Genomic DNA, 26,956 nt, shown 5'->3' with positions numbered 1-26,956 from the left:
GCTTGGGAGTCCACCCAGACCTGCGGGTCCCCGGGAGGACTTGGCAGAGGTGGGCCCGCTCTGGTGGTTTCAAAGACCACCCAGGGCCCATGTGGTCGCCAGCGGAGACTGGAAAGAGCCGGCGGAGGGAGGAACTGGGTGCAGCCTGGGCTGGTGGGACCGCAGACCCGAGGGTCCTCCGGGACGAGCGCAGCACCCGCTTTTCTCCCCAGTGGCCACCTCCATGGCGGCCTCAGTGCCAGGAACAGGATCTAGGGCAGAGCAGGGGTCTCCTCCGTAATTTTCCTCAGTGACCACAAACTGGGCCGTTCGAAGTATGGAATCCATTCTCTCCCTATTCTGGAGGCCGGAGTCCAAAGTCAGCTCTCCAGACTGAAATGCAGGGGTCCCAGGGCCGAGCCCCCTGCCAGCCTCGGGGGGCTCCCTCCTGCCTCCTCCACCCCTCCCCCACGGGCCCGCCCCTTCCCTCCTGTCCCAGGGACACCTGTGTTTGGGCTGAGGCTCACCCTAATTCGGGTGAGTTGTCCCTCCCTGACCCCCACGGAGAACCTTCTTCCAAACAAGGCTGCGTTCACGGGCTCCAGGGCTGGGATGCGGACCTGGACCTGTGGTATTTTGGAGGAACACCATTCAGCCCAGCCCCGCAGGAATCAGTAAATGTTTGTTGCATGAGTGACAATAGTCTATACTGCCTTCATTCCTGCCCTGGACTCTCCCCAGAGGGAGGCCCCTCTCCCCCACTCCCTCCAGGAGAACCCCACGCCTCCCACCGCCTTCAGGCCTGCACTCCAAAATGATTTTCTTCGAGACCCGTCTGTTTCAAAGAGCGCTCCAACATTCCCTCCATGACACTGAGCCTGGGGTGCCCTCAAAATGGGGGTGCTCGCCTGCACGGGTGAAGGAAGGAAGGAGCCCTCAGGAGTGAGCTGGGGGTTTACAGAGCAGAGAAAGGGCACCAAGCCCAGCTGGGCCGCCCAGGCAGAGTGGGGCGAGGGCAGCGCCCACCCTGGGGGAGCAGCGGGGTCAGACGCTAACTGGCAGAGCTGTCAGGAGCTCAGGCAGGGCGGCAGGGGAGGGTCTTGGGGAAAGCCAGCACAGGCAGGGGTGTGGGTGGGCTGCACTGCAGTGCGGAGAGGAGGCTGTGAGGGACGGTGCTGGGTATGGCAGGTGGGGGCAGCTGGGGAGGGCATGGCTTGCCCAGAGCTGGGAGGAAAGGGGACCCTGAGTCCAGCACCCAAGGACCCCAGGAGGAGAGCCAGGCAGGGCTCTGTGGACCTTCGGGGGCAGAGCGTGCACGAGGCTGGGGAGAGAAACACCCAGACCCGGTCTCCAGGGTGGGGAGACCTGGGTGGAGGGGGATCCATTGCAGGCTGTGCCATACTGCTGGGGCCCCCTCCCGGAGCCCCCAGCCTCACCGCTATCAGCCTCAGTCTGCCCGACGATGGGCACGGTGTCCCTATCCAATTGGCTCTTTCCCTCACCCTTGGACGCTGACCGTGCCTCCTCCAGGCAGCCCCCCCAGTCACCCTGCTTGGAGTTTTCAGCGCAGCGAGCGTGGGCAACATGGCCAGGACCTGAGACGATACCACCCAGGCTCTCAGAGGCCTGGCTTCGAGCCTGTTGTGGCCAGCACCAGGCCAGGAAACAGAAAATACTAGAAATAGAAAGAACGATGGGGTTCAGGGTGGGAGGCCTTCCTCCCACCCAGAGAGAGCGCTGGGCCTGCCACTGAATGCTGCCCAGCCCACCACCCCTCTACCCACCACGGTGCCCCTGCAGACCCGGGGCCTGCGCAGCAGGGCGGGGAAGCAGTCATCTCAAGCCTCGAGCCTCACAGAGGCCAGCCTGGGGGCATGCAGGGCTGAGGAACGGAGGGGCTTTCTGCTGTAGCCTCCATCTGAGGAGGCTGAGCGTGTCTGTGTGTGCAACCAGGCAGGCAGGTGACACGAATCCCCATCTCTAGCCATAGCTAGTTTCCAGAACCTTCCCGAACCTGGTGGGCCCCCAGCACCCACCCCTGTCCCTGGGATTGGCAGTGAAGGCGCTTCACTTCTCCTGGAAACCATGTCCCGGGGGCCCCTGCTGCCACAGGGCACCCCAGTGTTTGAGGACTTGGTGCCTGAGATTGTCCCAGAGCCGCTGGCCCCAAGCAGGTGGCCGCAGTCACTGCTGAGAGGGTGCAGGCTCTCAGGCTGTCCTCCCCGGCTACGCGTCCCCTGAGGCAGCAGAGCCCGAAACCCCAGGTGCCCCCATCCCCCCACCTGACCCCACAGGCGCATGAAAGAGCAGAGGACTCGGAACCAGGTAAATTTGAATGCTTTATTGGGATTGCGAGCGATAAATGTTAAAGACAAAACCCAAGCAATGAATTTTGCCAGAAATATCAGCATGTTAAAGGGGTCGAGTGGAGGCCCGCACGGCCACTGCCAGATGGACCACAACAGTGGGTGAGGTGACATTCCGTGCAGGGCACGTGGGGGGTCTTCAGGCGATGGTGGGGGGGACCCAAGAGGAGGTCCCGCTGAAGACAGTTGAGGGGGGAGAGAAAATGGACGGCCACAGTCGGGGCTCGGGAAGTCAGATGGGGGCCCGGGTCGGGATGGTTGGGGACCCTGCGGGAGCTGCTTGCTGGGGGACACAGGGGAGCGTCGGCAGACGGCCCTGGAGCGCCCACCCCACGAGAGGCAGAAGGTAACACTGGGTGGGATGGGTGTCCGGCAGGATGGGCAGGAAATTTGGGGTGCCTCCGAGTCTTTTTGGATCTCAGGCCAATCTGTCCACGTCCCAATTACAATTTGGCTCTTTTCAGCTCTGTCCAATGTTCCAAATGGCCCATTCCCGGGACGCCTGCCGAAGGCCCCTCTGAGCCACTGGTGGGCTGACACGTACCGCCCCCAGGGTCATGCCAGCCCCGCTACTGGGGCCCAGAAGCCTCGGGCCTCTAGAATGCTAGTCAGGCTGTCGTGCAGGGGGGCTGAACTGGGGGCAAAAGTGGGGGTGAGGTAAACCTCCCAGCCGCCTGGATCCCTGCCACAGCCCTAGGCGCCGAGATGGTGGCTGGTTCGGTACCACCAGACCCGTGGGCCTCGGGGCCCGAGCAACCCCCGTCGACAGACCGCCGTCGCAGCTCTCCCGCTCTGCGGGGCCTGCACCCTCCTGACCTCCCCGACTCCCCAACCTCACCCTGCCTAGACCCCCGGAAGCCCTGCAGAGCTCTGAGCCTCCTGGGGACAAGACAGGGTGCTGAGCAGGCGGGCAAGCTGTCACCGAGGGGTGAGGGGAGGGCCCCCCAAGTGCACGGAAGGCGGCCACCTGCTCCAGCCCGATGGAGCCCAACTCACACACCTACGGCCCCTTCCCCCCCAGCCAGCCGGGGCCGGCCGGGGGCCCCTTCCTGATGGCCTCCGAGCACCTTCCGGACACCGAGGAGACGCCTCCCCACCCCCTCCTCCGCCCCTCAGGACCTCCGGGGACCAGCCACTGTCCCCGAAGGCCAGGCCGGGCAGCGGCCCGCTCCTTTCCCTCGGGCTTCTCCGTGGGGCCCAGTGGCCAGCGCCCCACGGAGGCCCCACTCTCGACTCAACCCAAGCGACAGGGACAGATAAAAACAAAACCAAATCGGGACAATAAATGGCGGCGAGCAGGACGTGCGGCTTGGCCGCGGCGGCCGTGGTGGTGGCGGCTTGTGTGGCACTACTTTGTCTCTGCTCCCCTGTTACGTGGGACGGGAGTACGTTTAATTTGGTGTGTGAGCGCGTAAAAAGCTAAGGAGGGATCAAAAAAAAAAAAAGGAAAAAGCCCCAGGAGATACCAATTAAAGGGGGGAATAGATCAATTGGCGTAAATTTGGGTTCCTCATTGGGTCTGTAATTCTGCGCTGTGACTCCTGACTATCGTCCTCCAAACCTCGCGGGACCGCTTCCTCCTGCCAAGCATCCCCCCACCCAGCCCCCACTGCCCCCCACCCGCCCCTCCAACCGCCAGACTTCCCACACTCCCCACCATCGTTGCCGACCTCCTGGGGGGCCCTCACTTCTGAGAGCCTCCAGAAGGCCGGCAAGGATGGTCCCTAGGTGTGCTGGGGGTCCCAGATGTTCCTCAAAGGAGCGCACCTAGGGGGTCAGGCTCCGGGGTAGGGCACGTCTTGGTCTCTGCTCGGCTACAGCCGCCTCTAGTCAGGCCAAACCCAGTCCTCGCTCCGCATGATGGTGGGGGCACAGATGCTGGTGGGGCCTGGGGGTACCGGCTCACCCCGCGGGGACCGTGGGAAACGCCACTTCCTGCGCTGAAGATGGACCCCTCTCCCGCCCAAGGAGCGTATCCCAGGAGTCAGGAGGGGAGCACAGGGCATGAAAACCTCACCAATGAGCAAGTCAGGGAAAGGTCTGTGACAGAACACAGACTGCATGGTGCCGGGCTCACCCATCTGCGTGCATGTGTGTGTGCGTGAGGGTGTGCGTGTGTGCATCTGTGCATGAGCGTGTGAGCGTGTGTGAGGTTGTGTGTGTGCATGCGTGTAGGGGTGTCTGCGGGGGTGCCTGCGGGTGTGGGTGTTTTTTAGGGTGGAAATTGAGATGTCGAATTTGAGGGCATGTGGATTTTGGAGGATGGATTTTAGGGTGTCTGGGGATCTGTGCCAATAAAGTTGATTTTTACAAATTTTGGCATTCATGTTCTGTTCTCCCCTCCTTCGGTCTCCCCGGGAACCCCCTCGAGCTCCATGGTGACTTTGGGGATGGGAAGCAGAGCGAGGAACGAGTCTGGGCTTTGCTGGTTTGTGGACGCCCAATTCTCCCCACGGCGCGACCGGAGTTCGGCCTGAGGAGGCGGGAGCCGGCTGCGGACCCGGACGTGCCCACCTGCAGGTCTGGGGTCCCCTCCTTTCTCCTGGAGGGGATGCCTGAGTCACGGCCAATCTGACTCGAGGTCCCTGGGAAGAGAAGGGGGTGCTAATTCTTTCACGATTGCTTCTAAGTCAATTCAGTTCTAGTATTTTTTTTTTTTTAGCCAATTGATAATTTTAGGGTTTTTTTTTAAGATAATTAAAAAATTATGTTTTTTGATTTTTTTTTGGTGTTTCTAAAAAGCCAATTCGTCTTAAGGGGACTCACGTGTATGTATGAGGGAGGGAGAGTTAGGGGTTCGTAGTGTCGGTTTTTCGGTTACACAATTTGGGGGTAATTTGGGGGGATGTTTAAAGCCAAATGAGTTTGCACATTTCTAGAGATGTTGCTAGAGTCTCCTCAGCCCGATGGAGAGGGCCAAGGAGAGAAGAGCCTGACATGGGGAGGTTGGGGCGCGGGGGCCGGGGCTGGGGGAGCCCGCAGAGGGAATGCAATCCCGAGAGGGGTCAGAGGCGGGGCCTGGTGGAACGGCCCCTGGCCAGGAGGAGGGCACCAGGTGGACGGTGCCATCTTGCAGAATTACACGACATTTTGGCTCACTTCTGATTGCCGGAGGCCTCTGGAGAGGCACCCCCGTGGGCTGCAGGGTCGTGGGTGGGCAGGGCGATCAGCGGACGATGACGCTTGGCCTCTCTGAACGCCTCAAGCTCCTTGGCGAGCATGCGACCCCGGCGGGCGCGCAGGAGGGCAGGCAGGCCCCTGCGCAGTCGTTGGGCAGACTGCTTCCAGGTGTCATATTGGAAGAACTTGCCCACGGGGTATCTGGGGAAGTTGTCCTGAAGGAGGAAGGGGCCAGTCAGGGGGCGCACAGCTTGTGGGGAGCCCCATGGGGCTCAACGCTCACCCTCCGGTGGGTGTCCACCAGCCGCGCTGCGGGCCCTAGTCCCCCAACGCCGAGGAGACACCCTGCACCCCGACGCCAGGTCCCCTCTTACCGGAAGCACGGTCGGAGGGGTCGACACGTCCCTCTCGGACTTGGCGGGGGTGGCACAGTAGGTCTCCAGAAGGGCCAGGTCACAACTGCGGAAACAGCATTCTTCCACGATGCCACGGCTGCTGCGGCGGCTCACGCGGCTTGCCGGCCTGCCTGGAAGTCCCACAGGGGGAAGGAGAGCCGCACTTGAGCACCGGCCCACATGGTCCCCACGCCCGGAGCTGGCCTCTGGCCGGTGGCCACCCCGGAGAGGGGGCAGGAGAAGAGGAGAACCAGCCGGCAGGGGTCCCTGCAGCAGCAGCCAGCCTCGTGGAGGAAGGGGGAGAGAGCGGGCAGGCGGGGTGCCCAGGAAGGACAGGAGTGGAAGTGGGGGTGCGTGTGCTCCAGGACCAGCCCCTGGCCTCTTGCTGCCTCCCTGCTCGCGTGGAAGGTGGACACAGCCTCCTGGTCCCACTGCCCAGGGAGGTGGGGAAAATGTGCCGGTGTGAGCCCGGCTCGGGGGGCCGCCCACAAGGGGTCCAGCCCCCATGCTGGGGGGCACAGGGTCCCGTCTCATCTCGGAGGCCAGGCTGGGACGCAAGTGCCACCCCCCAACAGAGCAGGAGCCTGGGCGGCCCGCAGCCCTCGAGACGCCGAGACGCCGCAGGCTTGGGAGAAGAAGAGGAAGACGGGAGGGGAGGAGTGAGGACCTACATGAAACCACGTCCTCCTTTCCTCCCGTCCTCCCCGTCCCTCCGCTGCTCAGGCTCCAAGGTCGGCTGCGAGGAAGAGTCCGAGGGCAGGCGCCCTGGGGAGGAGGTCCCACGGGCGGGGGGCTAGGCCCGACCCTCCCAGCAGGGGACCCACTCCCTGGGCACCAGACCCTCCTGCCCCCAAACAAGGCAGGCGCGAGAAAGGGCACAGCCGAGGCCAGGGCGGGCAAGGAGAGAGCAGGAGACCTTTGCAGAGAGAAGCGTTGAGATCCCCAGGCTGGCATCTGTGGGTAAGTAGAGACTCCAGGGGGGAGGCCCCGTGAGGAGGGCGGGGTCTGACCAACTCACCCCAGTCACACGCCCCACCCCCACCCCACCTTCAGGGTCGTCCCATTATCCGCATGAGCGCTCCCCCATCCCATCCTATAGATGAGAAACGGAGGCCCAGCTTTCTGGGGGGCGAGGGCAAGGACCCACAGCCCTGAGGGAGGGGCCACCTCCAACCGGGGGTCCCACAGAGAGACGGGCAAGGAGAAGCAGAGGCGTCAGGGAAAGCCTGCGGGGTTGGGGAGGCGTTGAAAATCAAGAGAGAAGCAGGAGAAGCAGCCCCAGAGCCCTTGGGCCGGCAGGTGGGCACCACACATGGTGGTCCAGACCTCAGGTCCATGTCCCCTCCCTCAGTGCCACTGTGTGGGCAGGCTCTCCTCTCCTCCCCCTTGTGCCGGGGGGAGCTGAGCTCCCCCAGCCTGTGGGACATGCCACACACGCTTCTGTGTTCACTGGTCTCCAACCCATTTTATCTAACTTTAAATCAGATAGTCCCACTGTCAAAATGTCAGGCACCATGGAAAGGTCGGGGAGGGGGGACTTCAGTGCTCATGGCACTGCCCAAAAGCCCTCCTCTCTGCTGGGGCCTGCCCCCTGCCCCACCCCATCCAGCCCACCCTGCCAGGCTCTGCCCCCCCCCCCCCCCCCCCCCCCCCCGCGCAGACACCACCCTTTCTGGGAGGAGAGTGTTCTACTTTGAGTCATGCTGCGGGAAAATCAGGGGACGTGAGCGCTACCCAGGCACACAGCAGGTGCCCAATAAATGTGGACGCAGTTGGGCTCATGAAGTCTCAGAGCAAGAGAGCCTGGGGTCAACCCTCAGCAGTGGCTTCCCTCTGCCTGGTCTCCCCCACGCCAGGCATCCTGGAGGGTGTCCATGGGCATCTAGGAAATGCTGTGGAGGACTCCAGCATTTACGGAGCACCTGCTGTGCGTGCCCTCCCCCTTGCCCCACCGCACGCTGAGCTACTTACTGAAGTAAAAGCCGCGGTCCCCACAGACAAACTGGAGGGTGTCCACCAGCTCCCCGCCGCACAGGGTCTCACTGGGACGGTAAGCAGCAAAGCAGCACGAGGCCAAGGCCAAGAAGGTCAGCAGCACCAGCATCGACTTCCCCATCGGGACCCCCATCGGCATCTGGGGGCGGAGAGAAAAGGCCTGAGCCCACACGCCCTGCCTGCCCTTGCCCCCCGCCCCCCGATGGAGACATCAGCCTAGCCATCTCGTGATTCCCAGGTCCCTTTAGCTCGGTTTAGGTCCTCAACGTGACCGCTTTAATTACAGAAATCACACGTGCTCTCCCTGCCCAAGGAGGGGTGCGCGGCAGCCCCGAGGTCCAGTGCCTGTGTGTGAAGCCCATCTCTGATAGGCACCAAGTGCTGGCCAGCAATTTCACGTGGGGGTGATCCTCCCCATGTCACCACGGCAGGGGCTCGGCCACACCCGGAGCTGCAGGGGCCAGTGCTGGACACTGAACCTGGCTTCTGTCCTATGAAGTCATGGGGGCGGGGCCAGCACAGGGCAGTGGCCACTCCTTGGACCTCCCAGCATCAGCCAAGATGGCAGACAGCCCCACCCCCCCACAGAGCATGTGCATCCCAGAGGGCCGCTCCCCCAACAAGCTGCAGGGGGTCCTGCGGGGGTGTGGGGAGTGCAGTCCCACGCCTCCCCCCTCCCCCACCCTCCCAGTCTGTGGCTGAGCAAACCTCAGGTCAAGGATCCCTGGTTACCCTGGGTGCCAACCACATTCCCAGGGGCCTCGTTCTCCTGAATGGCTCAGTCTCCCCTCCAGGCTGCCCTGGACACCCCAAAACAAAGGCTAAAAGCCCCCGCCGCAGGGCTGGCATCACACCACCCAGGGCCTCGAGGTCCCTCGGGATCACCAGACCCTCTCCCCACTGGGGTACCAAACCCCACCCTAGGAGCCAGAGGGAACAGGTCAGGCCACCTGGAGGCTGGACACTAGGTCCTCGGGGCCCAATCTGGGAGGACACACCCCCTGCCCCGGGCTGTGCAGCTGCAGGACCCCGGGCAAGGGTTAACCAGGTCCTTTCAGGGTTGGGGGCTCAGGAAGGACCTCGGGCTCTCTCAGATACTCAGTGAGCGGCCCCTGCTCCCTCCGGAAAGTGGAAACGCCTCCACCTCCAGGCAGGCGGCCCCAGCCGGCCCTCCACTGGCCCAGGTACAAACCCCTTCTGGGGCGAGAGTCACGGCCCAGAGCCTTTGAGCCCACCAGCACCTGATGCCTGCCCACAGGCGCCCTTCCCAGGCTCCACACCGGTGGGCACAGGGGTCCCGGCAGCATGGCCCTTCCCAGCCCGTACCCGGCTGTGGCATGCTAGGCCCAGGGAACTTCTGATGCCTTAAATCGTGCAGGAGAGGAGGGGGATAAGGAGGGAGTGCGATCCTGCTGAAACTCGGGAAGACCAGTGGCCAGATCCCCATTAGGACCTGGAGTGCCAGCCTGCTCACCTCCCCCTGCCCTGGCCTGGCCCCAGCCAGGCTCCCAGGCTGCCCCCACTGCTGCCCCCTTCCAAATTCTAAGAACAATTTGGCCAGCTAGCGACTGGGCGCCGGCCGAGCGGCAGCTGCGTCCTTCCACAAGCCTGGCCACTCCAGTGCGGGGTCGGTCCAGAGCACCCACGGAGAGCCCAGGCCCCACCACGAGAGAGAGGCAGGAGAGAGGCAGGAGAGGCACGAGGCAGGCAGAGCTATGGGCCAGGTAAGCAAGCCCGGGAGGAGGGACGGTAGGGGTGAGAAGGGTAGAAGCAGGGAGGAGGGGTGGAGGGGCTGAGGCCCAGGGGCCATCAGCAGGCGGGCAGGCCGGAGCCGGAGGGCAGAGGGGTCCTCGGCTCAACAGCCCTGGTTACCTGCAGCTGGACAGGAGGCTTGCTGGGACTGGTGGAGGAGGAGGAGGAGGAGGAGGAGGAAGCTGGAAGGCTGCCTCACAGGAGAAGCCAATGTCCAGTTTGCAGGCTGGTCAGTGCTCCGGCTTTTATGTCTGAGCCGGCTCCTCCCCGCCTGGGCTCCACCCTACCCCCCACCCCTCTCCCTGCTGACCCCTCCCCCCACCCCCTTTGCTCCCGCCCCTCCGTCCTCCCAGCCAGTCCCATCTCTCCTGCACCCCCAACAGCTAGCCCTGGACCATCCCTCTGCGAAGTGCCCTGGGGTGGGGGCTCATCCTGCACCCCCAGCCCATCTAGGCACAAGGCAATGTGGGGGGGGGGGGGCGGGGAGATTAGGGAGGGGGCTGCTTTACACCTCCTTGTATGGAAAGTTCCATCTGCCCACTGGGCCGGGGCACATATCTCTGGGGGCTGCACACTCCTGCTCTTCTGAGCTTCCAACCAGCCCCTCTCCCCAGATTCTCGGGTGGAAATGCTGGAGACAGGGAAAGGGGGAGCGCGGGTGGGGGGGGGCCAGCTGCAAATGTGGCGCCTCGCCTGAGCCTTTCGCCAGCTCGCCCCCTCTTCCATCCTGGCCCCGCCCACCCCGTTTTCCTCCTTCAGTCTTGCTGGCACGGAGTCAACATACCAGGGTGGGTTTCTGAGCCTTACGCCCCTCCTCATTACCCCACACTCTGGGGGACAGGGCCCTCCCCCACACGGCAACGTACCGCAGACTCTCCGCAACACCCCCCTGCACCCACAAACCGACCAGGAAGTCGCCTTTGCAGACAGCTCACACCTCCCCTGCACTTCCCGAAGCCCCTACCCACCCCCCCCCTCCACTTTGGCGGCGCAGGGGAGAGCGCGGGCTGGGCGACAGGGAGCGGGACCCACAGCCCCCCACCCTGGGCCTGCGCCGGCCCCTCTCCCCACCCGGCCGCCCCGCACGCCGCTTACCTGGAAGCCGGCGCAGCTGCCGCCCACCTCCCTGCTGCGTATCGCAAACCGAACAGCGGGCGTTGGCCCTCCTGCCGGACACTCCTCTGCCAGCGCCGCTCTGGCCGGGTCGCGGGGGCCGAATGTGCGACGGGGCAGAACGGGGGGATGGCTTTTTTTTTGGGGGGGGAACTCGTCTGATTGTTTGGGGAGGGCGGGCTGTCTGCGGGCTGGGGCGGGCCAGATGTTGTACTTTTAGGGGGGGAAAGGGTATCGGGAAATGAGGTCAGCTGTTGTATCAAGGATAGAGGGGGGCAGAGATAGTGGGAGACACAGAGAGAACGTGAAAGGGGGGGGCCAAAGAGAGGGCGAGAGGGAGAGAGGACAGAGAGAGGCGGGCAGGCTCGCAGCGGGGGAGAACAGCGCACAGAGAAACAGAAAGCGTATAATTAATCCACTTCGGGACGGCGAGGCGAGAGGGCGGGCGTGGAGGGGGAGGGAGCTGGAGGCGAGGAGCTGGGGGGGGCGGGAGGGAGCCAAGGGCAGGCTGCGGGAGAAGAGAGCGCGGGCGCCGGGACCAGAGGCCGGAGAGGGGACGGGGGGAGCACAGAGAAGCGAGGGCAGCGCGCAACGTCGAGGGCCGGGGAAGGTGCTGAGGGGGGCGGAGTGGAGGGCGTCCCGGGCCACGGGCGCCCAGCTCGGATTGGGCCGACGGAGCCCTCTGCCGTCGCGAGCCCGGGCCCTGGGAGGGGGGTGGCGGTGGCGGTGGCGGCGCCGAGCCGCTCGGGACGCGGCGAGGAGGGGAGCGGAGGGCCGCGCGCCGGGGAGGGCTGGGGACAGCGCGGGGGATGACAACGCCGGCGGCCTGCGAGCCGGACTGCCTGCGGGGGGGACCGCCTCCTCGGGCGAAGCGGGGAGGGCGTTGAGGTAGATGGAAGAGGAGGCGGCGGGGATCCGCAGGCCCGGCGGAGCGCGGCCCCGCCGACGGCGCCCAAGGCGGGAGTCAGCAGCGTGGCGGCGGGCGGCGACGACGCGGGACCGCCGGCCGGGTGGAGGCGCTGGCGGGCCGAGCGCGGGCGGGCGTGGGCCAGGAGGCGGGGGCGGCCGGAAGGGGGGGGCCGGGGGCCGGCCTGGCCTCACGCAGCTCCGCCGGAGAGCAGGCGAACTGCGGGCGCCAACGCCCGGCTCTTATAGCCGCGCTACCCCGCGGCGCGGCGCCCGCTCGGGCCCCGCTGGCCCCGCGCCCGCGCCAATGGGCGCCCTCCGGGCGCTGGCCCCGCCCTCCGGACCGCCCCCGCAGCTCGAGCAGGGAGGGGGGCCAGGGGCTGGGGGGCCCCGGGTCCGGGGGCATCGGGGGTGGGGGGGCTGTGCGGTGCTCGCGGCAAGATTGGGTTGGGGGCGGGGAGCGGCCGAACGCGCAAGAAATCCCGAGTCTCCGTTCTAAAGTGTTGGGACCCCCTTTCGGGTTCCCGGGAACCGGGGGGTTTCTAGGCTTGCGCGCGCCAGGGGAGCGAAGCGAGAAAGGTGGGCGGTGTCCCGGGCCCTAGCGCCGCCGGGGACTATGCGGCGGGGGCGCCCGATCGAGAGTGAGGGCGCAGGTGGTTCGGCGCCGGATCTGGGGTCCCCGAGTCCCGCGGGTAGCTGTAGGGGAAGGAGGAATTCCCGGGCGCGGGCAGGGCGCGCAGCCGCCACCTGCCCGAGCAGGCGCGGCGCCTGAAGTCGCGGCAGCCGGAGCCCGAGCGCCCCCCGGTGCCGCGCGGGAGCCGGGTGTAGCCGCGGTGGCCGCCAGGTGCGGTTCCCGGGGAGGGCCGGCCTGGCCAGGCCCGAGCGGGGGCCAGCCGTGGGGCCTGCCGAGGCTGCGCCTGGCCCGGGAGAGAAGAGCAGGGCGGGAAACAGCGCTCAAATCCTACCTGCGTGACCAAACTCACCGGGGTTCGCGTGAGCAGCTTGCCTTTGGGACCCACCCAAAATATCCGGATAATGATTCCCCCGTCCTCAGTGCGTTGGACTTCCGTAGAGTCGGGTTCAGCCCCGGGGGCCACCACGATAATTTGGGGGTCTGGGGAAACCATCTCCTGGGGAGTTTGGACGACGTAAGAAGTGATTTTTACCAAGTCAAAACCACGCACAAGGCCCGGCGCCCCGCCCGGCCCTCGGCGCCTGGGCCACCCGCGCCTCTACGAGGGGAAGGGGCCGCCGCCGGCGGAAGCCCGTGCAGGCTCGCCCCCTCTCTCCACCATCAATCACTGCGCCCGCGCTCGGCGCGCGCCTCCCCAAGTCCCTTGACCCGCGGACTTGGAGGCGCTGCGCCGCCCGAACGGGGTGCGCCTCTCCTCGGCGTCCCTCCGGCCCTCCCCGCTTTGGGGCCACCGAGGCGCCTTCCCCACGACTGTGATCTTTGAAAGAGCAAACGAAAGCGACTCAGGTTTCGGGGCGCCAGGTCCCGGAGAGCGCGGCCGCCGAGCCGCAAGCCCTCAGCAGGCTTCCGCGCCCCGTCCTGGTGGCCCCGGCGGCTGCCCGAGGCGGGCGCCAGCCCCGGCGGGACTGTGGTGGGGCGGACCAGGAAGCTGGCCGGGGCCGCGGAGGCGGCGGGGGAGCTCACCGCAAAGCTGGAGGCTGGAGGCGGGAAGCTGCGTCCGCGGGCGCGCGAGGAGCCGAGGCAGCGAGCGAGAGCTGTGCGGCGGCGGTGGACGCTGCTGGAGGTGAGCGGGACCCCGGGGGCAGTCCCCAGTGTCCGGGGGCAACGCCCAGTCCGTTGGAAGACCCGGGGACAATGCCCAAATTTGGGGGAAACTGGGGGCAATGCCCAGTCGTTTTCCTGGACGCGGGAGCAGCACTGCCCACGTCCTGGCGGACACGTTGCCGGGCCAAGTGTGCTGGGGAAATAGAGAGATTTCCCAAACCCGAGGAGTTTGGGGGGCCTTCGCAGGAGAGGAACAGAGGCTGAAATCAGTACCCTCGGCTCGCCGGGTTGCAAAAAGTGCAGAGAACTGCCGGCTGGCCGGGAACAATGCCCAGATGGGGGGACGCAAGTCAGAGCTCTGTCTGGTTTGCGGCTCAAAGCACGAGTGTCCCGACGCAGGAGACCCGAGGGAGGCCCTGTTGGTGTTGGGAACTGTAATCAGTGACTATATTTGAGACTCAGGATCCAGGGTCCAACTTTGGAGGACCAGGGGACATTGCTCCGTGCAAAGGGTGTGGGGGAGGGAACAAGAAATCCAATTCTAAAATAAGGGGGACCCAGCCTCTTGGTCACCAAGCTGAGGGAGAACCCCAGACCAATTTGTGGAAGATAGGTTTGGGCGGACTCGGGAAAATTCTCAGCATGAAAAAAGTGGAGGGGGGACACTCAGAGACACATTATCTGAAATCGGGAGAAGAGAAACACTGAACCCATTCTGGGGATCTAGGCGAAATTCCAGTGTGGTGGAGGGAAGTAAAAACTGACTTCCACAATTTAGAAATACAAAACTAGTGACCTGAAAGCTGCGCGGCCAAGGGAGTAACCTCCTTACTTGTGGCTCTGGGGCCAATTCCCAGTGTCCTTTCGAAACTCAAGAAACACTGTCTAAACTTGGGGGGAACCTGGGGTGTGATCAGCACATTTGGGAAATGCAGAAAAATCCGTGTCTGCTTATACTTTAAATTTTAACTGGTTTCAATTGGTTTGTTTTTGGTGAGCAGGAAAAAATATCCTGTCTGCTTGGTCACTGTCTGCATTTGGGAAACCCTAGCAAAACATGTCCCCAGTTTTGGGGATCCATGGGACTCATCCAATGGAGGCAGATGTCGAAACCTCAGGAACCCAGGGTAATAGCCAGGAAGCTTACAGGGCACAGGCCCATAAGACCTAGGGTTTCTAGGATATTTTTTGATCCCTGGACATTTTCATGTGGGAGGGGTATGCAAAGTTACCTACATTTAAGAGGACTTGGGGAGCAAGGGTCACAAAATCAGGGGGTCCAAAAATCTATGTTCAAAAAAAGTTGTTTTGTGGCAGTGGGGGAAGTCCCAATTTATTTGGAGGACTGAGAGACATGCCTCAATTTGGAGGTCCCAGGAAACTAATTTTTTAATCTGGGGGTGCAGGGAAGTTGTTCAGAGTCCTCGGGAAAATTGGGGGTCAGTCTCTAAGTTTTAGGGGAAAAGGATTATGAGTTCGTAGGTCGCGAGGCCTGGAGAATCAGGGTCTCTGGTGATCTGCAGGGAGCTTGTAGTGTGTGTGAGACCCAGGAAATGTTGCTTACATTTTGGGTGACTTTGCGGGTGTGCAGAACGGTCTGGAGTCCAAGAGATCAGTGCCTTTCTGTGACCCGAGTGTAGTACTGACCGTGTTTTCGGGCTTGGAGGGCAACGCGTGTACTGGAGAGAGCTCAGCATGTTCAAATAGAAGGGATCAGGAAAAGGGTCCAGTGTCATCCTGGGGTTTGAGATCACTGCCTGAATTTCAGAAAATCCGGATTTTTGTCAGTAAGCCAGTGAGACACAGGGAACATTTTAATACTCAAAATGTTACGGTGAAGAGAACATGTTCCGAATATCGGGTTACTGGGGACACCCAGCAGAGTCTGGTGTAAGGAGACATATGTAGGCTTTGTGCAAGGGTTTGTTTCCTGCATGGTGTGACCCAGGAGAATCTGCCCAACCCACGGGGCCACAAGGATGCCCATCTCAATGATTGTCCCGTGTGCTTTCCGGGGCTCGGCGGTGACAGTGTCTAACCCGTCTGGGACCTGACTGGTGGCGGGAAGCTTGGAGAGTCCTGTTAAGGAGAGCGCCCGAATGTTCATGCCCCCCCCCAACACACAAATATTGCTCAATGAAATCTGGGGTTCAGAAATCATCCTCTCAACTTTGTGGAAGTCAGGAAACCAGAGCTCAGGCCATTTAGGGTTCAGACAGGGGCCTGGTGTGCGCTGGGCGTAATGCCTCAATTTCAGTGAAGGAATAGGAAGCCACGTTCAGACTCTGAGGGTTTTGGGAAAATTGCTTTGTGTGCTGGGGGAACTGAGAGTCTTTGCGTAAAATTTAGGGACCCCTCGGGCTGGTGTCGGTAATTTGTGGAGCCCCGGCAGACAGTGTCCTAAACTGCGGTGGGCCAGGAGAACAGAGCTTCCGAGCCGGGGAGCAGAACAGGGACAAGGAGTCTTGCGTGGGAGACTCTGCAGTTCCTGTTCAAAATTATGGAGGCTCAGGGAAAAAGCCCCACTTGCTTTGCAAAGGGCACCCAAGTGCCAGGAAAACCCCGTCCGCCTTCTGGGGAACCAGGCAGATCGGTCAGCGTGACCACAGGACCCGGGCTTAACGCTGCAGCTGTAGAGGACACCGGGTGGGCGGCGTGCAAGTCCGGGGTACATGGGAGAAAATGCCCAGTGAGTCTGGGGACCCGGGCCACTAGGTGAATCTGGGGAAACCAGCAGGGGCTTGCGTCTCTGGAGGTCCCCGGAAACGGACGTCCAAGAAAATTCTTGTGGTCTGGGGAAATGCTGGATGTGTCTGGAGGACCTGGGAGCAAGCCTTAGATTCGGAGGATCCCCGGAAAAATACCGCCCGCGTTGGGTGGGAGCAGGGAGGTCGCTCGCCAGGCTGGGACCCCTGGAGGCGGAGGGCTGCGCGGGAGTGGCGGAGCTCCCGGGGCTGGGGACGCGCCGCCGCCGCCGCCGCTCCCCCGCTCCCCCGCGTCTGGGGTCTTGCGCGCGGAGCAGTGGCGCCCTCCCCGGGGGACTCGGGGCGCGGGCAGGTAGCGCCGGGCTCCCTGGGCGCGCGCCCCGGAAGGAATGTCGCCGCTCTTTCTCTGGCCTTCTGGCCGCCGTGAGCGCGCGTGCGGCGGCAGCTGGGGCCGAGCAGGCGTGGGGAGGGAGGGAGGAACCCGTGGAGCCGCGAGGGAGAGACTTGGGCGCGGCGCCCCGGCGCTCCCGGGGCTCCCGGCTCCCTGCTCGGCCGCCTCCGAGGACGGCCCCGCGCTCCCCGCCGCCGCCGCGCCCCACGCGCTCCCGCGCTGCGAGCCTAGGCGAAGCCGCGGCCGGGCGGCCGCCGCAGGCAGGCTCGTCCCCGGCTCGGCTTGGGGGCCGGGGAGCACCCCAGACGGCCACCCCCGCGCGCCCAGACGCTCCGCGAGCGCCCTTCGGGCCTTAACCGCTCCCCCACGCAGGAGCGAAACCGGTTTTGCTTGGGTAACACGAACGAGGGGAGGGAATGGGGAAGAAGAGGAGAGACATGGGGGAGGACTGGGGGCCGCCCTGCGCGGCGGCCGGGGCGCCCGGGGTCTCCTTTCGTTTTCTCAAAGAGAGTGTGCACGCGAAGCCTCACTCTCCCGCCGCGAAAGCCCAGTTGCTCACAAGCCGGCAATGAAGCCGACGCAGGCGCAAGGCGCTTCTGAGCAAAGGAACGCGGCCACGGCCTCCGAACGGAGCACTCTTGAGGTGGGGGGCAGCGACCCTGGGGGGGGGGTCCCTCTGAGGGGTACGGAGCTACCAGGAAGAAGGCATTGCTGGGGTCAGAGGAATGGTGGGGATCCCCGGGCCACTACAGCGGGCATCGCTTGTCCCCACTGTCACCCCACAGCAGGACCCCAGTTACAAGGGGATTGCTCAAAGCCTGACATTCTGGGAAGGCAGGAGTTAATGCCATTGGACAGGTGTGGGGATCCAGTCAGGGCTGAGGCAGCCCTTCACACTATTTTGGCAAGACAGGGAGACCCCCCCCCCCCCATGAAAAACAGCCCATTTTCCACCCAGAGCCCTAGGCACGTGGAGAATGTCCCCCCTTCAAATTCCAGTCCGCATCAATCACCCCGTGTCCCATTCCAAGAACATCTGGCCTGTCTCCCCCCACCCATCACCGCCCCCTCCCCTCTCCACCAGCTTCGTAGCCTCCCTGTGTCCCTGGCTTTCAGGCCTGTGCGGGTGTGCCTGGGGACGGAGGGGGGGTGAGGACAGGGCCTCCAGCAGAGAAGCCCTGAGTGCCCTGAAGCCGAGTGCCCTGAAGCCGCTCCCCACTGCGTGGAGACCTGTCAATTTGGGGGTGAGGAACTGGGTCTCTGGGAGCCCAGAGCAGCTTCCAAAGCCTCCGGAGGGCCTCTGCTTCTGGACAAGCACAGGGCTCCCTGGGGCTCTGTTTTGGGCTCCCCACCTTTCCTCCAGGCCTGCTTCCCAGCCTGGGACTGGGGAGGGGGGATGCTGAGGTAAGAACCCCTTTTCAAAGCATGGGCTTTCCCCTTGGTTAGGGGTGCACTGGTGGGGGGACAAAAGCACCAGCGGTCTCTCAACGGGTCCCTCCCCTGCTTTCCGCCCATACAGGCGCCTGTCTTGGAGAAGCCCCTGGCCGGTGCTTGGAGATGAGCCCTTCCAGCCTCTGCCTGGACCTAGGAGGTAAGAAGGCTAAGGCCACCCTGGGGTGCCAGGCTGGGGCGAGGAGGGGGCACATGCTTGTGCTCCCTCCCCCTCCCCCACGGGGCTGTCTGCTGAACCCTGGCCTTATTTAGTCAAAAGTGTGGCTAAAGGGGCAGGCTTGGCAAGGGCAGATCCGGGTCACCCTAGGGCTCAAAAAAGGCACTGGCTGCCCCCAGCCAGGACCAGCGTCAGGCTCTCCCCGACTTCCGGCCCTCCACAGTAGGAAGGGAACTTCAGTTGCCCGAGTATTGTGGGACTGGGGTCTCTCCTGCCCGGAGCCTGCCTGGCAGAACTTCTAGCCCGAGCGCCAGCGCCCCCCAACCTGCTCCAGCCCCGGTGGCACCACCAGCCTCCCCCGCAAACCCATGCTCCACCGAGAATAATCGTCCCCCCCCAAATTCGGACTCACCCTAAGAGCCTGGCCCCTACGCCCCAGGCCTGCGGCTGCTCTCCAGCCTGCCTCCCGGCTCCCTCGCTCCCCTGCTCCCAGCAGGCGGCCTTTCTCCTTCACGGTTTCCTCCCACAGCTCTGGCTCCGGGCTGGCCGCTCCCCGCTCCCTGGGACCAAGCCCAGCATTTTGCAAACTCTGCTCCATTCTCCAAGGGTCCCTGAGCGCCCCTCCCTAGCCCACCGCAGGTCACCGGCCCCTGAGGTGCAGACTGAACACTGGGCTCCAGGAGGGAGTCCGGCTCAGCGTCAGCCCCGGCTGGAAGCGAGGGACCCGGAGACCCAGCCGCAACCACCAGGACCCAACGAGACGGCACAAGCCACCCACGCACAAGGCAGCACAAGGCACTGATCCGTAAATCAAAAGCCGAAAGTAGGTAGGGGTCTGGTGGGGGCTGCAGGGGAGGGGGCTGGGCAGGCGTGCTGGGGAAGGACCCAGGCAAGGCACCATTGTACTATTTTCTGTAGTGTCAGAAATAAAGACACCTTTAAAAGAACCTTCTTGGCCTCTCACTGATGGGCCAACCAGCCTAGAAGGGGGTTACCTACTGGGTCCCTCCCTGGCGGCTCAGAAGGGTGGCCCCAGTCACTTTTGGGTCCAGCGCAAGGACACAGACCCATGCCGCCCCCACTTCCAAAGCTGCCCAGGACCCTGGAGCAGAACCCCACTCCAGGGCAGCTCAGCCTGTGCCCCCACCCAGTACCTTGTCCGTGAACCTCCGTGACCACCAGCACCGAGAATTTGCTCCAGAAGTGTCCCAGGCTCTCTGGCCCCAGGGCCTTTCTAGTTGTCCCCCCCACCCCCAACTCACACACACACAGGAAGCCGCTCTGCTCCGGGAGCACAATGGAGTCAGGACGCCGGGCTCCCTGCTCCTGTGGCCGCCGCACTCCCAAGTGCTTCTGCCGCCCGCCCCGCAGGGCACGACCTCCCTTTCTCTTCCCAACTGAATAGCCAGGAGGTCTGCAACTGCCACCCACTTTGACAAATGGGGACAGAGAGGTCAAGTCACCAGTGTGAGACCCCACAGCCGGGCAGCCCAGGGCAGGGAGGACCTGGGTCTTGGGCGCCGCCGCTGAAGCCAGCTTGCCTGGGATCTCCTGCTTCCCCCCACTGATGAGTTCTCCCCCCTCCCGCCTGCTTTGCTTCTCCTTCCTCCAATTCCGTCCCCACCTTGTCCTCGCACCCCCCCACTTCTCCCATGGCTGCCCCCAGGAGGAGCCGACCACCAGGAGCAGCTGTGCCCACACCTGAGTGACCGAGGGACAGACACCCAGAGTGAAGCAGAGCCTTGAATCACAGATGCCCGCGGTGTGACTCGGAATAAAACCCAGCTTCCCTGGGCCTTGTGGGGCGGAGGGAGTGTCGCTCCGTGAACCTAAGGACAGGAGGCCTCTGCCGGGAGCTGACACTTGGAGAGCTAAGCCGGCAGCCACCTCAGCTCTGTGCTGGGAATCCGAAGACACTCACCTTTGCGGGGCTGGGGCTGGCCGCCCGCCTCAGTTCTGAGCTCGCTGGGACTGCCTGGGCCTCAGGCCGCAGCAGCGCAGCTCCGGGCTGGGTTCTCTGGTGGCTCTGGCCGCCTGCGGCTCCAGCTGCGGGGGCTGCGGCTCCGGCTGGGAGGCAGGCTGGGCAGGGGGCTCTGCCGGATGAGATGTGGGGCCTTGGGGCTGGGGGGCCACTTCTTCCTCTGGGAGTTCCGCAGTGACTCTTCGGCCCCTGGGGAAAACACACACAGGTGTTCCTGAGATGAGCACCTTTAAAACAAACCCCCCAAGCCAGAGCACCAGCCCCTTCTTCCCTGTCCCCTGGCTGTTCAGTGGGGAAGCCTCAGGTCACCTTGCCAGGGTTTTGGGTGGCAGCTCCCCTTCTTGTCCCCCTGGCTGCCTAGCTCCCCTTTTTCAAGGGACCGGGGAAGGGGGAATGGGGCCCACAGTTGGCCTAGAGCTGGGCTTCCCGGCAGCCAAGCCAGCCAAGGGGCCTGTCCATGAAGAGGCAGGAGACCCTTCTGTTGTGTGGGTTGCCCCTGCCCTGCTGGTGTGGACTCCTGCCTGGGCATGGGGTGGGGGCCACGCACGAAGGGCCTGTCTTGGGGGATCACAGCACACGTTAGGACACCCCCACACTCCAACATACCCCCCTTTGATGGAAGCAAGGAGGGGGCCAGGCACAAACCACAGGACACAATTCTGTATGCAGAAGTCAGCTGGGTGGTTGGAGGCGTTGGGGTGGGACACTGGGCTTCCCTGGGGAAATGGAACCTGTCCCACAAACACCATGGCAGCTGTATGGAGAAGTCCGGGACCCCCGGGGGGAGGGGAGAGAAGCTTCATGTGCAGAATTAAGCACAACCCTGGGAAACTGGGGTTTCCAGAAACTCGCCCCAGCACTCAGTTGAGGGGGCTGGAGAGGCCTCAGGAGAACCGGGCAGGCCTTCAGGGAGAGAGGAGCTTTACCCTTTCAGTCCTGCCGTGGGGGTACCAAGGCTTATGGCCCTTCATTGTCCTCCTCTTCCCTCTCCTTTCCAATTACTTAGTGGGATTCTTTGGTTATGGTTGGGAGGTGTAGGGAGTGGGGAGATGGGGAAGCTTGACTTTTAAAATGGTATAAAAAAAAAAAAAAGCCTGCTCCAAAATCTCGGGCCCCTGGGCCCTGTGCACCAGTCTCCTGTTTGTCTCTGGTTGGGATTGGGTGGGGGGGGGAGAGCAACAGCAAACTTCTCACACACACTCACACACACACACACACACACACACACACCCTGCCTTTTACATTTGCAGAAACAGCTGTTCACTCCTGCCGAGAAGGGCAGCCCTGCCTTCCACCCCTGCCCCTCCCACTCAGTCTGGCAGATTAGTGAAGGAAAACCCATTTTCCCTACAAAAGCCTCTGTGGCTCTGTGCAGCCCTGTAGAAGACCCCTCGCCACTCATCTTCCCCGTCTCCTCCAAAGTTGAGGCCACTCTTAGGTAGCTGGCCCGGGCCTTCCCTCTGACGGCAGAGGTTCCATCTGTCATGCAGAAGCGGGGATCCTGTTAGCTGCCCCAAGCCCCCAGCCCACGCACGCCTCAACACAGCATGCAGTGTTTCTCGCACAGAGGCTGCAGCAAGAGGGAGGGGAGTCCAGTCACCTGTACTCTAGTCGCTGCGTAGTCCCCGAAGTCCCCGGGCGGTGGATAAAGAGGACCGGGGAGTCCCTGGTGCCCAGGCCTCTCTGCTGAAGCTGCCCAGCCGGTGATCCGCTGGCCAGGCCAGTATTAGCAGTCGCCGCCAAAGTAGGGGGCGCTCTGGCTGCGGCGCCCAGACCCTCCAGCCGGGTTGACGTGGAGGAGGAGGGGGACGAGGCTGAGGCTGGAGAGACGACGAAGGGCACTTTTAGAGTGTGCATTATAATAGCCCCTAGAAGCGGGAGAGGCTCTCCTCCGCTGAGCACACCACCTGCTCAAATGCCAACTGAAATTAGTTTTGCCCCTCACCTCCTCGTCCCCTCCACGGCTTTCCTCAAGCCCCTCCAAACTGGGTAGGCTTGCGCCAACTCGGTGGTGCTGGGGCCAATGGGCAGCTGGCTGGGGCACCTTCTCACGCCAGGGCACAGCGCACGAGGGGGTGGGGACTTGGCCCGCCCCCTGACCCCACGGAGAGGAGTGTGTGGGCGGGGACACAGACCGGAAGCACTCCCCCAGGAGGTGGGACTATGTGGAAGGGTGGGGAGGGGGTGGGGCCTCCTGAGATTGACACTTGGCAGTCACTTGACACCCTGGTATGCCTGCGGGCGTGGCACGGGTAAAATGGCGACGGGCCATATGCAGAAAGAAGCAGGGTTCGAGATTAATCAGAAAAAACTCTTTTTAGGTGCTTCCCAGGCAGCTGCAGTGCAGCGCCTTCACGTAATTTTTTCCTTCAGGGTTAGGGGCCTCATCTAGGAGTTTCCTCCCTTCACCAATCGCTTAGGGCCCCTTAAGCGATAGGGCCCCCCGACCACAAGTGTGGTGGCAGGTGGCAGCTCTGAGCACCAGTCCTGCTCGTAGATACTGAGGGTGGGATGTTGGGTTCACAGCCTTTGAGCCTGGATGAAACTTCAATCAAGGCACAGCCTCAGAGCCATCAGCAGCCGGGGGAGGCCCCAGGCAGATGTGCTGCCTGACTGGACTAAATCTCACCGGGGATTTAAACCCCTTCTCCAAGCTTGCAGGGAGAGCAGGCAGCAGAGCAAAGACTCACTGAGAAGCAAAGACATGTGCACTTCTGAGCAGGCCACCAGTCCCACATCCCCCCAGCACCCTGCACCCCAGTTTACCCAGCTAACTGGCACATGCTAGTGTTTGACTCTCACTGTCCTTTTCTCTCTCAAGCTCTCACCTGAATTCCTTTCCTTAGCTGGAGGGTTGGGGCATCCGGTAGGGAGGACAGGACTTGTGGTGGGAGGAGAGACTTGAGGGGGGACTCAGATCTGGCAGGTGTCTCCCAAAGGATGCAGATGCTCTGCAACCACACCACCCTATGGAAGAAGTCAGGTGGGACGCCTTCCTGGGTTCTTGGATGGGGAGGGGTGCAGCAATGCTAAAGGGCCCTGAGCCAGGTCTGGGACACATAGAAGGGAGTCAGTGTGAAGCAGTTCACAGGTCTTGGGGTATAGCAGTCACCTGATCATGCTGGTTCTTACTCTGCTGTGGGCTCAGTGGCTTGAAGTCTTTGCATCCTGTGTTGTCCCCTGGTGTCTGCTGCAAGATACCCAGATTTTCCAAGGAGCTACTGCCAGGTCCTTATGGGAAGACTTAGCGGGGACTTGCCAAGCCACGGGTGGAGCTAGGGAGAGTGTAAGGGCTGACCCCAGACCAGACATGAGGCTACCACTGGAGGCCCACCAAACTGAGAAGGTGGGCAGATAAGGGGCTGAAAAGGAAGTAGACTTTCAAACCCCCAGATCACTTCCTGGAAATATGGAAGCTTCCAGACCCCAAACAGTGTCTTGAACCCGAGTTCTGCCCTAATCTGGATTCCCATCCCAGACCTGGCCCCAAGGGGAATCAAGCAGGACGATTTTAATCCACCAGAATCTTTGAACCCAGAGTGCTTAAGCAAGGGGAGGGGAGCAGAGGATAAAGGTCAGGGCGGGGAGGGCCCATGGAAGACTAGCTAAGCCATGGCATCACTGAGGCTGGACTAGAGGCACTGGGTCAGGGAGGTGGGTGTGAGGGCTGGGACCCACACCCCTGCATTCCATTTCTTTTCCATGGTGGAGGGAAAGCACGTGGCCAATAAGGGATACAGGAAGTGGGAAGGAACACAAAAGGGACAAATTTGGAGAGCCTGATTGAACTAAATCTCACTGGGAATTTAAACCGCTCCCCCAACCTTGCAGGGACACCTCATAACTAAAACCCCTTTGCCCCACTGCCTGGAAGAAGATCATCCCGTCCTGGGGTTCTGGCCAGAACCTCATTTATTCAGGAGACTTCTGGGGCACCTGCAGAAGTCCCAAGTGTGGAGTTTCTGCTGCTTGGTGGCTTGCATGGCCTCATGCTGACACCTGGTGGTCACTTCTAGAATTACAGAGGAAGAGTCCAGGGGTCTTATTACAACTTGCACTCTGGGGAGAGGGCTGAGGGGGCAAAAGGATGCTTGTCTCTATAGAACGGGGGCCCCCCTACAGCATCAGCGTACAGGTGGGCTCTGCACCTTTGTGTGCTCAGATCAGAGTCTTCTATCTGCCTCCATCCTGGCATTACAGAACAGGTGGTGGAGGGAGGTCTAAGGGAATTCCCCCTTGGGGGACTCCCTGACATCAGCAGATGTGGCATGGCAGATGCCCAAAACCATAGGAGCAACCTGGGACACCTTCCAGAAACATTGTTGTGTGTTCTGAAAATTAGAGGAGCCTGTATTATATTTGTATCTGAATAAAATCAGATCTATTACTGGGAGTCTCCGGGAAGAAAGTTAATGCTAGGATCCCTTCCCTAGGCTGGACTAGGGGTCCACCCCTTCCCAGGGTGGGCTGAATTTTGTTCTCCAAGCCCACTGGCTGAGCAGGGTTTTCCAACTCTGGCCCGAGCCCGACACCTTGTGGCCACTAGAGGATGTGCAGCCACAGCCTCAGAAAGCCTAGTTTCCCTTCAATCCGTAATAGTGACACCTGGGTAAAAACAGGGTCACTTTCCCAAGCCCAGGCCTGGAGAGAACCCCGTCCTGAACGTCCTGAACGAGTGAGGCTTTGTCTCAGAAGGCGGGCACCATCAGATGCGCTCGACTCCCCGCATCTGTGCAACAGGTCTTCTGACCTCCTAGGGAGACTGCTGGGGCTGCACGCAGGCTGGAAGGCCTCCAGGCAGCATCACTAGGGCCCAGGGGAGCCAGGCGTGATGGAGGGCATGTGAGGGGTGGGCAGGAGGAGGCCTGGAGGCTGGCCCGGCTCGCAATCTGGTTCTGCCCATGGAGGTTGCCCCTGGGCGTCTGTCTCCCCTGATCTCATGAGTCCCTCGTGCCAGGACACAGAAGCCTGGAATCAGTGTGGCACAGAGTGAATGGTAACAAACACTCATTATTCTACTCTCCTGATGTGAGGTGTGTGTCTGACCCCGGCTCCCCTGGCCGATGGCACTAGCACATTTTTTCTTGGGGCCGTAGTGCAGGGCAGCCTGCGTGGCCAGTGGCACAGCCTCGGGCCCGGCTGGTCCTGGTCTCTGCCCTGTTCCTGGCCTCCTTTCCATGGGGGCCTCCAGGACCCCAGCCCTGAGGCTCCTCCCTTGGGGAGCTGGGTTCTCCTGGCAAGGCCCCCCCCCCCAACACACCCATGGGCCACAGGGTGGGGACTGCATCTGTTTCCTCTTGCCCACAATCCTGGGTGGGCTACCAGACCCACGGGGCTGTCCCTGCGCCACCGAGCCCCAGAGAGGGAAGCAGCCTATCGGACATGGGAAGCAAGCAGCAGAGTCAGGAGAGATCACCGAGCCTGAAGCCTGGCCTTGGCCTTCTGCAACCCCTCACCCACATGCCTGGCCCACTGCGGACGGGGCTTCCTGGGGTGACAGTGGCACATGGCATGCCGCGCTGGGCCTTCTCAGCAGCCAAGGCGGAGACAGTCTCCTCTGGTGTCCCTCCGAGAGATGAAGAAACTGAGCCCCAGAGAGCTTCAGTAGCTTTCCCAGAGCAGAGGGAGGACTTACGCCCCGGCCCGCCTGGCCTCCCAGCTCCCCTGCTTCAGCAAGACACTGGCCTGGGTGGGCACTCGGGCGGGCCCCATATGCTGAGGCCTGAGGGAGGGGAGGCGCTCACAGGGCTCTGCCCATCATGTCCTTCAGACCTCAGCCTGTCCCTTCTTTTTGGGCAGGACCAGCCCATGTCCAACCACGAGGAGGGTCGCGGGGGGCATCTGTGTGAATACAGCTGCCACTGCGGCTCCGGGGAGGGTAGCACGGGCTGCAGCCGACCCACAGCCATCCCTGGGCTAGGTTTGTCCCAGCTGCAACCACAGCCTGACATGGGTCTGTCCTCAAGGTTGAGATGCCTGTGTAGGGGCAAAAGACACCTCCTCCAGGAAGCCTCCCAGCCTACTTTCTCTTCGGACCCTGACCGTGTGTGGCTGGAACTGAGGTGTTTCTCAGCCAACTCTTCTTTCTTCCAGAGTCAGCCTCTCTGCCACTTCCTTTCCCCACAGCTGGGTCAGGGTCCAGAAAGCACCTCCATGGGCAACCAAGGATCCAATCATCCTCTAGGCCTGGAGACGGCCTTTCTGCCCTTTTCCCATCCCTGCCCCTTAAAGATCTCCTTGACGGGTTGAGCGTGTCAGACCTATGAGAGCACCGCGGAGGGCCAGGGTGGGCCAAGGAGAGTGAGGGAGGGTGAGGGAGGGTGAGGGAGGGTCAGGGTGAGCCAGGGCGGGCGAGGGAGGGTCAGGGAACATCAGTGAGGGCCAGGGAGGGTTACAAAGGATCAGGAAGGGCCACGGAGGGTCAAGGAGGGCTACAGAGGGCCATGGAGGGCTAAAGAGGGTCAGGGATGGCCATGGGGGTGGAGGTCAAGAAGGGCCCGGGAGGGTCAGGGTGAGCCAGGGAGGGCTGGGGAGGGTCAGGGAGGGTCAAGGAAGTTTACAGAAGACATAGATGGCCAGGGAGGGAGGGCTACGGAGGCTCACAGAGGGTCAGGGAGGTGTGGAGAGAGTTACAGAGGATGAAGGAAGGTCATGAAGGGCCGAGGTATTAGGGAAGGTCAGGGAGTGTCAGGGAGGGTCAGGGAGGGTCATGGGGGGTCAGGGAGGGTCAGGGAGAGTTAGGGAGGGTCAGGGAGAGTCAAGAAGGATCAGAAAGGGCCAGGGAGCGTCGGGGGTGGTCAGGGAAGGTCAGGGAGGGCCAGGGAGGGCCAGGGAGAGCCAGGGAGGGCTGGGGGGGGGGTCAGGGACGGTCAGGGAGGGTCAGGGAGGGTCAGGGAGGGCTAGAGA

General features: G+C 62.8%; 3 protein-coding genes across 9 annotated transcripts; 1 reads left to right on the top strand and 2 right to left on the bottom strand.

Moving 5' to 3' along the window:
• Positions 1-2,305: 2,305 nt before the first annotated feature.
• Positions 2,306-13,761, bottom strand: IGF2 (insulin like growth factor 2). Of its 7 annotated transcripts, none has more exons than XM_047692425.1 (5): positions 13,638-13,761; positions 12,610-12,756; positions 7,832-7,994; positions 5,840-6,000; positions 2,306-5,680 (listed from the first exon to the last, which is right to left on the bottom strand). In XM_047692425.1, exons 2-5 carry the CDS (start codon positions 12,751-12,753, stop codon positions 5,441-5,443), a joined length of 708 nt encoding a protein of 235 aa, XP_047548381.1. In that variant the 5' UTR covers positions 12,754-12,756; positions 13,638-13,761; the 3' UTR covers positions 2,306-5,440. The 7 variants fall into 7 exon arrangements, with proteins under 7 accessions (XP_047548381.1, XP_047548379.1, XP_047548386.1 ...); XM_047692423.1 differs by lacking the exon at positions 13,638-13,761 and adding an exon at positions 13,284-13,582; XM_047692430.1 differs by lacking the exon at positions 12,610-12,756 and having other exon boundaries at positions 13,638-13,751.
• LOC125079907 (putative insulin-like growth factor 2 antisense gene protein) lies at positions 12,968-18,890 on the top strand (the record flags this gene model as incomplete). The annotated part of the gene is made up of 3 exons (XM_047693627.1): positions 12,968-13,383; positions 17,980-18,051; positions 18,676-18,890. Coding segments are annotated over 3 exons (684 nt in total), but the record flags the coding sequence as incomplete, so codon positions are not given.
• Positions 18,891-19,992: 1,102 nt separating this feature from the next.
• Positions 19,993-21,989, bottom strand: LOC125079071 (insulin-like). Its single transcript, XM_047692431.1, has 2 exons — positions 21,651-21,989; positions 19,993-20,239 (listed from the first exon to the last, which is right to left on the bottom strand). The coding sequence occupies exons 1-2, from the start codon at positions 21,905-21,907 to the stop codon at positions 20,020-20,022; spliced, it is 477 nt and encodes a 158-aa protein (XP_047548387.1). The 5' UTR covers positions 21,908-21,989; the 3' UTR covers positions 19,993-20,019.
• Between the last annotated feature and the right edge of the window lie 4,967 nt (positions 21,990-26,956).

Source organism: Lutra lutra, chromosome 10 (genome assembly GCF_902655055.1).
Source record: "Lutra lutra chromosome 10, mLutLut1.2, whole genome shotgun sequence".
NCBI lineage: Eukaryota > Metazoa > Chordata > Mammalia > Carnivora > Mustelidae > Lutra > Lutra lutra.
Note: the sequence above shows the minus strand (reverse complement) of the source record. Positions and strands in the feature narration are given on the sequence as shown.